Raw genomic sequence first — 11862 nt, 5'->3', positions numbered from 1 at the left:
GAAGAGTATTGCAAAGAAAAACAGGGAGAGAGAATTCTTATTGATTTGGGATGAATTACAATGGAATAGAACCCTCTATTTATAGGGAGAGGATGACTTAGCCACCAAATAATAAACCCTAGAATCTCTCTAAATATAGACATTCACCATAAATAAAATTCTATTTATAACAGTTTGATAATAAACTTTATTATTTACAAAAAAATTCTCCGCACTATTACAATTATCTCGAATATTACTTAATGAAAGAAATTTTCTGGAGCAACACAATTGTTATTTCTATACCGAGTGTAAAATTTGTGTACAAAGTCTCCTTGTTCTTGTGAAATATGTTTATCAAAGTGCTTGTTTCCATGTATGAGACGTAAATCGGATACATAACATGAATCTTTAAGTTAGAGTCCTCTACAAATTTGATATATGATTGTTGCTTTAACAGAGTTTGAATTGATATAGAGTCCTAATTATTAGGTGAAGTGCTTAAGATTACTATTTTATCCTGTATGGAATTGTTCTTCTGAAGATAAAATTTTATTTTGGAAGGATATAAAAGTCCATCAATATTTTAAGGATATTTTCGTCAATCAATATTTAACGTAATTTAGAATAAGTATGAATTGATTGTATGAGCATGAGTTAATTAATTTTTCTTTAACCTACAAATTTATTATTAAAATTAAAAAATTGGATTAAAATAGCGACACATAAATTAAAACAAGAGTACATAAATAAAGAATCCAGTTGAAGCCAAGTCAATATGTTCACCAAGTACACTAACACGGCACACTATCATCAAACTTCCAAATCCAATACAGACACTGATAAAAGAAGATGAAGGCCATTGTTTGTTAGAGTATCTCTCTAATCAATACAGTAGTAATATTATTTTGAAGTTCTGTCACCATCAACAGAGTTCCTTACTGATAATCTAAAATTCTAAATCCCCTCTGCCTAATATCATCTCCATCTCTGTACGCCTCCCGTATCAGATTTTTTTTTTTAATTTTAAAAAAGAGGAAAATTTTGAATTATTCTGCAATTGGCATAATTTTTGCGGGGATGGCTCAATCGATGAACAGAGGTGGTAGGTTTATGATTGGGGATTATGTGATTGTGAAGCAAATCGGGACGGGTTCGTTTTCAACGGTGTGGCATGGGTGCCACCGTGTCGATGGTACAGACGTTGCAATCAAGGAGATTGCTACTGCTCGGCTCGACCCGAAACTCCGGGAGAGCCTCAAGTCGGAAATTATCATTTTGCAGAAGATTAATCATCCTAATATTATTCGTTTGCATGACATGATTGAGGTCCCACTACTCAACTCTAATTCAATTTCAGCGTTTTAACTTCATATTTAGTTGCACAATTTTAGAGTAATATGTTAGTATATTTTTATACAAGTTCGTAGAGGTTACAAACTATAGTGGCTCCGAATTCCTGCACCCACCATCCACCAACTAAAGAGACAAGGAAGTGCAGTTTTCTGCTTTGCAAAATACTATTATGTGTAGATTGTCATGTGAATTTACATCTACGTGCTTGTGTGCTGTTTTGTTTTTAAGTACTAGAGAAGAATTGAAAATGATAGAGATCTATTTATTGATTTATTTTAACAATTGTATTTGGATCAACTTGTGCACACCTCGACTATTCCAGCCGAGTATCAGTGCACTTTTTGGATAAGTCTACACACCAAGGATTATGCAAATAAGAAGGAAACAGTGAAGGTTTATCTGACTGCTTGTTTCAATGATGGAGTTCTGAGATCATGTATTATGCTGTTGTATCTTCAAGAACAAATCCAGTGCTTAAATTTTTTATTTTTTATATATATTTTTTTTGGGTTAAGAAATCTGATTTGAAAATCTTAGGAAGAAATAATAAGTTAGACAAACAACATATTGTTTAATTATGATAAGTGTCTAACTTGGTTTTAGGGAGATTTAGCTCCCAGTGTAAATAGTAGCTTTTTTCTCTTAAGTTCAATGGAAGCTCAACTAATGATGACATGTGTTGAGCTTCAATGGAGAAGTGAGGAATCATATAGTCAACCCAAACTTGTTTGGGACTGAGTTGTACTTGTTGTTATTGTTGTTGTAACTCTACATGATAATATATTCCTAGCTATGGATGGATTTTGATACTAGTATCTGAGACCTGATTAGTAAATCCATCCTAGATTTACACATTGGCATTGTATCTTTTCTATTTGGAGTTGCGTGGCGTGACTGATTTATGATCTGCTTAGAAGATTAACAGAATGTTTTCTCGACCTTCATATCTGTGCTTTTGCTTTTTCTTAAATGAACCCTCATGTGCATGGGTTATAGGAGCCGGGAAAAATATATTTTGTTTTAGAGTACTGCAGAGGAGGTGATCTTTCAATGTACATACAACGACGCCAAGGGAGAATCGCAGAAGCAACTGCAAAACATTTCATGCAGCAGCTAGGTTTGTGTAAAGCTTCTATTTTCTTTTGCCTATTTTCCTCTTCTCACTTTTAGACTGAATCATTCTTTCTAGATGAATTCCACGTGGTAATATTCATGTTCATATTCATATCCATGTCACAGCATCAGGTCTAAAAATCCTTCGCGAAAACAATCTAATCCATAGGGACCTAAAGCCTCAGGTATGCTTTACTTGTGTTGCACTAAATTTAGTTTGCTTTGGTGGTTGCCTTGACAACCTAAGTTACAAATTTAAACATATGAATTTAGTTTTTTTTTTTTTTTTTGTATAAGGAGGAGCATTTAGCTGCTGAAATGCGTGTTCCTTTCCAGAAGTTTTCACTTTGATTCTTTGAAGTCATGAGCATGTAATGTCTATCACTGTAGCTTTTCTCTATGTATAAATATTAGAAAACAACAGTTTCAAAGGGACTACTCGTTAGTCATTTACTAATGATTTGAGTTCAAGTAAGCACCACCCATGTTCTTTTTAAGCCACATGTTATATTTATAACCAGCTCTAGTAGCTAAGGTTTTGGAAAATAAAAATTAACTTTAGGAAGTACTTGGCATGACTTACAGGTGATTGAGCCATTCAGTTGCTTTATTCTTGAATAGCAAATCACATTTCTCCAATGCAGGTTTCTCATTATTAACTCATTAGTCAAAACGAAATAACAATGGAAAAGAAAGCTCACTCAAGGAGATGACTGTCTGTAGATAGAGATATTAGTATTTTCATCTGCAATTTGGTATCTTAGTTGAGGGAACGGAACCAAATATGTGGTTTTCTGTGAATGAATAGTGTCTCTTTGGTAGTAATTCTTTCTTTGGGAAATAGGAGCTATTTTGGACACTTTTTCAGAAATTGGAATGGTTTTTTAGGTAGAATTTTCAACTCGTTGACTGGTGCCCTTTGCCTTGATCAAACAGAATCTTCTGTTGTCCGCAGCTGATGACAACTCCACCCTGAAGATTGCTGATTTTGGGTTTGCAAGGTAAAGTTATAGTACATTGTTTGATACGTCATTCTCCTAATGCCACCCTTTCTTAACATTTCATATCTTTTCAGAAAACACATTTGCCAGATTTTCTTTCATTCTTCCCTTCTGTTTTAGATTTGCAGCCTTAGGGCATGTTTGGTATGAGGGATAAGGAATAATTAATCCCGGGACTAAATTTAAGAAGAGGTTATCCCATGTTTGGTGGGGAGAAAATTGAGGTATGATTAATCCCGGGTTTAGTTATCCCGGGATTGTAGTGCTTTTTTATCCCCATGGAAAGGTGGAATAACTAATCCGGGATAATTAATCCTGGGATAACTTTTTTCCAACCAAACGACCCCTTAGGGTTAAAGGTTCTCCTAAGTAATTCACTCAAAACTCCAAACGATTCAAAAGTACCATTCCCTCTTATCAGGTCTTTGCAGCCTTGGGTGCTTGCAGAAACTCTATGTGGGTCGCCATTGTACATGGCTCCTGAAATAATGCAGCTTCAGAAGTATGATGCGAAGGTGGTATTCTCTTTCTACGAAACCAGTCCATAGGCTATTCTCTTTTAAGTTCCTGTTAACTTTTGGCCCTGAACACAGGCAGATCTCTGGAGTGTTGGTGCCATTCTGTTTCAGCTTGTAACTGGCAAAACCCCGTTTACTGGAAACAATCAAATACAGGTTTAATACCTTTTCAGCTGTGCATAGTAACTTACTTTATTGTTTCTTTCGTTTTCAGTTTGATCGGTGAAATTCAAATTCCTTGTAGCCTTGTTCTAAAAATTTTCTCTCCATTCTTCCTGTAGTTGCTCCAAAACATAGTGAAGTCCACTAAATTGCAGTTTCCTCTAGATGCCAAGCATTTAAGTCCTCATTGCATAGATTTGTGTCAAAAATTATTGCGCCGTCATCCAGGTACTTCATTTATGTTGTCTAGATTTCAACAGTTTAAACTCCCTCATGTACGGTAACTTGAGTACTTATGTCGTAGTTCTCTACATGCTTTGACATTGAGAAGGCCATAAGATTTAAAGCCAGAGTAACCATTACCTGCCATTTTCTAATGCGAAGTTCAAAATTTTCTTTTTCTGCATATCTGAAAACACAGTGGAGCGCTTGACATTTGAAGAGTTCTTTAACCACCCATTTCTTGCACAGAAGCAGCCAGATGAGCTGTCTCGGTAAGCTAGTTGATGAATTAGAGTTCTTGGCACCATATACCCATTTCCTCACTCGGACTTTATGCGTTGGACATGGTACACAGGAATCAGCAACCTCAAAGGGTAATAGATGGTTTTTCTCTGGAAAAATCCAAACCTGGAAGGAGCACTGAGGAAACTTTTCAAGAAGATGGTTTACCTTTTATTCTAGATGATGATTCCAGCAGTCATCGTGGTGGTCCTTCTTTTGCTGGAATACCACAGAGATCTTCGTGTGGATTTTCTCAGGATGCAAGAGCTGACAGGAAAGAATTTTCTAGTGCTCCAAGCAAAACTGATCCTCCTCTGGATTGTAGTAACATCACACACAAATCAGATACTACTGGTTTTAGCCCTGGCGAACACGGACATTCAGAAGGGAACCTGAAGGAATCTAGTTTAATGGACCATAGACTATGTTCAAAAGGTGCTCTTTTGCAATAATGTTCCCAATTTTATTTTTGCCTACATATTTAGTTAAATTGCCTTTTGCTTATCTATAATTAGTTTGATCAGAATTGAATTTCCTGATTCGATATTCGCCTGATTCAACAGTGTCGGATTCATTCGAGCTGATTGAGAAGGAATATGTCCTTGTATCTAGGTCCCTCATGGACTCATCTTCTTCAGCAGGTGCATCTAGGCTTAGCAATATGCAATTCAGATCAAGTTTTTCTCTGCAAGCCTCTGGGAACATAGAAACTAGAGTAACTGAGCCGGTGCTTACTGTTGGTCCTGCAACTAATAGAATAGGTCCTGTAGGAAGGTTGGAAAGTTCCTCTTTTGCTCCAGGAGCTTCACAAGGATCCGCAGATATTATAGACCCTCTGGAGCAGCCGACTGATGGCATAGCCAGAATTGGATCACTGCAACAATTTGCTTCTGCTATCACAGATTTAGTAAATGAGAAGGTAACTCATGTCGATGGCATTTTCCCTTTAAAAATGTGGGTGGTTCTTTATCTTATTAAGCTAGTTAGGTGGTTCTACTGTTCTGTCTACTTCATTATGAATCCGCAATTTTTTTTTCTCCTAAGCTTCATTTAGAGCGTAATACAGTTCTGTAGCAGCCTTGCCACTTTTGTTTAGCATTGATTTAGTGGCATCCAAGGTAGGACCATAGGAGTCTAACAAGTTTGCTCAAGTGGACTCATCTAACTTTATCAACTTGTTCATCCCTGTGTACTTCAAAAAGTATACTTCGAAGTTACCTAGGCATGATGAAAATGTGTGTTTCCTAGTCATTTATCAATAATAAAAAGCAGAAGTATGAACATCTTCATCTTGGTGCAAATAGACCTTCGTTTCACCTTTTTCTGTTTATTCCTGGAAATTTGGTTGAACGTATTTGTTGCTGCGGATTGTGTTCACTGTCATAAGTTCGAAATTATTTTCTTTGTCTGAGTTGTAACGATCTCTGTTGTGACAAATGTGAATAGAAGGTGTACAGTACAAACTTGAATTGTTTCTGAAGTATGCTTTACATACATAAAGTCAACTTTTTAATTTCTGAAAAAACCTTTTTAAAAAATTTCATAAAGCAAGCAAAGCTTTTTCTGTGGTGGACCAGGTCATTTACATGGTATCAACTTTCTATTTGGTTTTGTAACTTATGATCTGAGGTTCATTTATTTATCTTTCTAGGAAAAATAAATTTCTACTTATATTGGAGATATCTAGTTTTGCACGTTTGACTTAGCCAAACATTACAGTTATGTGTTCAACACCCAACTGCCCTCAATCCCAAATTAATTGTGTCGGCTAACGAGTCCTTTGTTCTGTTTCGCGCTATTCATTCCTATTTTATTTCAACACTAGATAGTTCGTCTTTTAAGGCAGGATTTCTCGAAAACGAGGTGTTCTTTATATCTTGCACTTTTACCAAGATATACAAGTCACTGATAATGTCGGACCAAATGCAAGTGCAATGATAAGATCTTAGCCTAATCATATCTAGTTGATGTCTCCTATTGGTTTTGTTCTTTAAGTCCGTATTGATCGCGAGATCATAGGTTTTCTGAGACGACTTCCCTCTGATTTTAAGTTTATGTAGTCCCTTTTGTCACGTTCAATCATCATAGTTGCACCTACTGAACAGTACATATGAAGGTCCATCTAGAATATGACCAAAATCATCTTAGATGACCTCTTATTTTATTCTTTATGTACTACTTGACCCTCTGCTTGATGTGACTAATATGTTTAATTTTGTGTGATTGCAAATCCATGTTAACATTCGTATTTCTATGAGGCACAACCTTTACCCCCTCATAACATTACTGGGCTCACGAATGTTCTATGAAATATGTCTCTCACTTTGTAGGATATCTTCCTCTTGTACAGAGGCGGAGCTAGAATTTCAAGCTTATGGGTTCAGCATTCTAAGCCTTTTAAGTTACTGAGTTCTAAAGTATTAACTTATAGTAACTGATTAATGAATTTTTCAAGACGAATACAAGAATTGAACCAAAGCTACTAGGTTCGCTGAACCCGGAGCCACAATGCTGGCTCCGCCCCTCTTGTATACTGCTCCAATCTGCTGCTCCATATTAGCCACCCGATTCTTTAAAACTTGCCTTTTCTCATTTCTGAGAGCGTAAAAGAAAAAAGATGAAAATGAAAAGAATGAGCTGTGATTTCTGCTCTGGATTCATTCAGTAAATCAAGTCTTCTGATCTCAACTTAGCTCTGAGTCTAAACTCCTCGGTCCGTTACAACTATAGCAATCTGGTTGATATATCTTGAACATGCACCAACCTTGTTAATGTCAGGTGGTGCGAAATGTTTGGATGCTGGTGTATCTTTGTATTTGTATCTGGGGAAAAGGTCCGAATTTGCCCCTTTACTATGGTATATTGTTTACATTCGTCCCCCGTTACACTTTTCGTCCCGATCAACCCCTACTGTTAACAGACTTATCGGAATTGCCCCTAGCCCTAACGCCCTCCACTGTAGCAGCTGACTCCTCTAATATTTTGTCCATATCAGCATCCTATTCAGCGGTCCTACCAAATTAAAACTCCCTAGATCCATAACCACCATCCCTGTCCTCTTCGATTTCACCTTTTTTAGAACTTTCCTTCATCTGTTAACCACCACATAACCCACTCATTTAGCCCCGAGAAATATTACCATTCCGTCGAACCGTAGCTTACCCCCTTAAACCAGTCGTTAAGCACCATCCAAACACCGCAAAACCCCCATGAAAACTACCCTAGACAACGACCTGAACTCCATGTAAACCCACTTCAGAAACACCATCATAAAGCTCCAATGTCTCATCCGACAAACACACACGCACACTCTCTATTACTACACTAAACCATAGAGCTTGTTCGTTTTGTTGTTGTTTCGTTTCTGTTCCAGTCGAGCTTTTGTCATCGGCATTTCATTTGCTTGTACACTCAACCAAAATTTAATTACAATGAATTTGCTTACTGAGGTCCATCTCTTTCCCTTCTCTTTACTATTTTGTGCTTTGTGTTGATAAACATGATATTGACCCGTTGTCTCTCAGTTCCCAAGAGATTTTCGTTTTGGTTTAAGCTTCATAGTTGCTCGTCCTTAAAACTGTCAAGTTTCATTAGCTTATTCACATTCTTCCTTGGTGGTTTCCTTCAGAGTTAAAATCAGGCAGTTAAACAATGGAGAATTTTAGACGGTTGTTATGGATCTAGGTAGTTTTTATTTGGTGGGACCTGCTGACTAGGATGCTGACATGGACAAAATTAAGGGTGTCTAACGGGTGGGCCGGGCTGGACTGGGTAGGAAAATTTAGGAACCGTACGGGTTGGCCGGTTACGGGTTGGGGCTTACCTGGTTTAACGGGTTCGGGTTCATCCGGGTAAAAAATGAAACCGTAAGGGTTACAGGTTCAAGGGGCCGGGCCTGGCAAGTGTAATCTTTAATTTTTTTTTTTTTTTTTTGTATTTTGTTGTTGTATAACTATTGTAAGTTATATTAATATAAAGTAAAAATATAAAGAATACAATGAAGATGGGAAAAAATTGCACTTATAAATTGCAAGTGCTACATTTATTTCAAAATTCAAACTTACAAATTGAAAAGTTTACATTTAACAACAAGTAAATTAACGGAAAAAGAGTAAATTCAAAGGCCCCATTATTAAAAAAAAAAATAAAAAAAAATAAGTTAGCCGTTATACTGGTCTAGGCCGGTTAACCGGTTGAACAGTAAAAACCGTTGACCGGGTTTGACCGGTCCGGTTAACCGGTAGGAATTAAGTAGACGGACCAACCCCTGTTACCCCTTTAACCCAGTCCTACCTGGCCCCCTTCTACCGGTTCGGGCCGGTTCCGGTTTTAACCGGTCTGGGCTGGTCCGGAAACAGGCTGACCCGGCCCGTTAGACACCCATAGACAAAATATTAGAGGGGTCAGCTGCCACAATGGAGGATTGTTAGGGCTAGGGGCAATTCTAACAAGTTTTTTAACGGTAGGGGTTGATCTGGACGAAAAGTGTAACGGGGATGAATGTAAACAATATACCATTGTAGAGGGGCAAATCCGAACCTTTTCCCTTGTATCTGTATCTGTATCTGCCTACTCTTTAGAATTTTTTGTTTGCAAAAATGTACATATTCAACTAGTCAATGTTCACTAGATACTATATTCTAGAAGTACAGCCTCTTCGTGATTCCTTTTGACTTGGCAGACAATTCTGCTGTTTAAGCTACTACTGGATCATTACTGATATATTCTCACTACTACTTCTCTGTTCTGTTTATAGATTGCCGCAGAGAGGCATCTGGAAGCATTTTCAATTGAGCTTGTCATGCTTGCAATATGGAAACAAGCCTTGGATGTATGTCAAATGCAAGTGGCATTGGCAATTCAAGGAAGTCCAAACCAAGAGACTACCAAATTGAGGGAGATTTTGAGGGACAGTCGAGTTGGTCTCAACATTAAAGAGGACACTTGTAACATTTTGCGGCCAGAGAATGTGTACTCTCATATTGAAAGAGCATTTCTGAATGAAATTGGGAAGGCAGAGGAACTTGCCAAACATATAGAGCCTGGTATGTATTTGGTGACTAAGTAGTGAAACTTGTGTCTTTATAAATTAAAAAACATGTATTGAAACTTGTGCTGTGTGCCTCCCTTGTTTTATTCGACCTCTTTGTGCTTATAGGCAATGTTGCTCGGAGTCTCCGAAAATGTCGCCGGGTGCGTGTCGGATCCTCCAAAAGTAGTGTATTTTTGGAGGATCCGACACGGGTGCGGCAGCATTTTGGAGAGTCCGCGCAACATAGCTTATAGGTGAACATTATTAAAGGCTACTGTGGTTTTGGCTTGTCCTCTGTTCTCTGTTTTCTCCCTTCTAGTAGGATGATTCTAGTTGTCATATGCCTGGCGTAGCTTTAATGCCATTGGTATTGTCAAGTATGCTTGCCATCTTGATTGTTTCTGAGAAGGATCTGGAGATATAGAATTATCTCTCTTTTCTGTAGCTTCTGCTTGTATTATGTTTACATGCATCAATTGTTATCATTAGCTATTGTTTTACATCACAGCTTGAGAGCATCCCAGAGCTACTTTTATGGCCGTAGCTAACAAAGATGAAGAAATTTATGTATGTTTGTTGCTTATTTCTAGGAAATACAGAGGTGCCAGATGCAATGGAGATGATATTTCAATCTGCGCTTGATCTCGGCAGAAAGGGGGCTGTAAGTATTTATTTTATCTTGTAGTTTTTGGTGGAACAAATTTCCACCAGCAACATTTAGGGGACACAAAAATCCTTAAATCTCGAAGATTCAACTCAAATGATTTACTGGATATTGAAATATGTGGCAGGTTGAAGAGTACATGGGTCGGACTGAAAGTGCAGTGGTTTTTTATTCGAAAGCAGTGCGTTTGTTAGCATTCCTTCAGGTGGAAGCACCATTACTTCTTCTAAACCCTCCATTTTCACTGACAAACTCCGATCGTTATAGGCTTGGGAGTTACATTGATGTTCTTAATAATAGGCAAAGTGTTTCAAGGTCTCAAATGATGACTCTGCTCAAGTGTGAGGATCAGCACTGTTCCCCATGAAATCGATAGACCGAGTGAGAAAACTGTTAATATATAATGACGATTAACATATCACTACTTATTCTGTATAGCTCTTTATCTGTACAGTTATTTTTTCACTAATTTAAAGAAAGTGAAATGTTCTTTTACTTGGTTTCGAGTTCCCAAAGCTATTACTGTAATTAAAATTCTTTTTTCTTCAAAAATTTCAAGAATTTGAATTCCTTGGTGAATTTGGCAGAAAAGAGTCGTGTATCTTTAATTTAGTTAAGATACATTGCTTCCTAGTTACTGTAATTTATTGTCCGCTCTTGCTTCTTCCTGACAACTGTTTAGATCCAAACTGCTTTCACTGTTCTCTATTAAGGCTGCAGTCCCCTCACATCAAGTGCGGAAATACTACATCAATTTCCAAAATCTGGAAATACAAATCACGAGCTGCTAATTGGAATACAACATGGGCTTAAATACAAAAGTACTGTCTGGAACAAAAAACAATTGAATAGATAGGAAGGGGACTCCATAGGTTGTGAATCCAAGCACAATAGCTCACCAAAATGTGCAAAAGTGTAGTACGAGTACCGGCGAAGGCACGTAGTTTGAAGCATGTCACCCGATACTTCTTCGTCCAAAAAATTTACTAAATATATATTAGTGAATAATACAAAAACCAAATATTTAATTGAAATACAAAGGAATGACACCACTAACATGAAAGGTAAAAATTGCACGGGGCGCCCCCTTTTAACCTGTAGCCGCTTTGTCTTTCTGTTTGCACCCGTATCCACTTTTTAAAAAACTTCCGCTTCCCTTTCTCCTCCCCTTCTCCTCCTCCTCTTCTTCTTCTTCTTCAATACTACAGTTCTTGCTCTTCACTGTAGTTAGTGTTTGAGATAAGCCTTTACAAATAGAATATGAGATTGGAACTTGCTAGTTTCATGCTTTGCGGTAACTGAAGAAGATAGATTTTCTGGATTTAGCTTTGCACGATATGTAATCGTCAGATTTTCATTGACCATTCTAACAAATTTTAACGGGAAATAATATGTAGCTACTTAAACATGATATTTCAAGACTATCCGCCAAAAATTGCTAGATATTTCCATGTAATTCCTTTGATGAATGTACAAGAAACAGTACAAGAAACAAAGACAAAAACTTCAGCTCTAGAGCTGAAGTTTCCTAGT

The 11862-nt window shown here is 37.3% G+C and overlaps 1 protein-coding gene across 2 annotated transcripts; it reads left to right on the top strand.

The window, feature by feature from the left end:
* Positions 760–10828, top strand: LOC109233298 (serine/threonine-protein kinase ATG1c-like). Of its 2 annotated transcripts, none has more exons than XM_019399127.1 (13): positions 760–1308; positions 2332–2452; positions 2575–2633; positions 3385–3449; positions 3871–3964; positions 4043–4123; positions 4249–4357; positions 4551–4623; positions 4707–5068; positions 5275–5552; positions 9390–9678; positions 10256–10326; positions 10457–10828. In XM_019399127.1, exons 1-13 carry the CDS (start codon positions 1060–1062, stop codon positions 10694–10696), a joined length of 2091 nt encoding a protein of 696 aa, XP_019254672.1. In that variant the 5' UTR covers positions 760–1059; the 3' UTR covers positions 10697–10828. The 2 variants fall into 2 exon arrangements, with proteins under 2 accessions (XP_019254672.1, XP_019254671.1); XM_019399126.1 differs by having other exon boundaries at positions 5197–5552.

The sequence above is a fragment of the Nicotiana attenuata genome, chromosome 10 (assembly GCF_001879085.1).
Source record: "Nicotiana attenuata strain UT chromosome 10, NIATTr2, whole genome shotgun sequence".
Taxonomy (NCBI): domain Eukaryota; kingdom Viridiplantae; phylum Streptophyta; class Magnoliopsida; order Solanales; family Solanaceae; genus Nicotiana; species Nicotiana attenuata.
This window is presented reverse-complemented; position numbering and strand designations above follow the sequence as displayed.

What these genes read in the sequence shown, in the direction of transcription:
- LOC109233298 (XM_019399126.1), top strand. Translation starts at nt 1,060, where the DNA reads ATGGCTCAATCGATGAACAGAGGTGGTAGGTTTATGATTGGGGATTAT. An exon ending in TTCAGAAGTATGATGCGAAG is followed by an intron (nt 3,965 to 4,042) that starts GTGGTATTCTCT and finishes CCCTGAACACAG; the next exon opens with GCAGATCTCTGGAGTGTTGG. An exon ending in CAGATTTAGTAAATGAGAAG is followed by an intron (nt 5,553 to 9,389) that starts GTAACTCATGTC and finishes TTCTGTTTATAG; the next exon opens with ATTGCCGCAGAGAGGCATCT.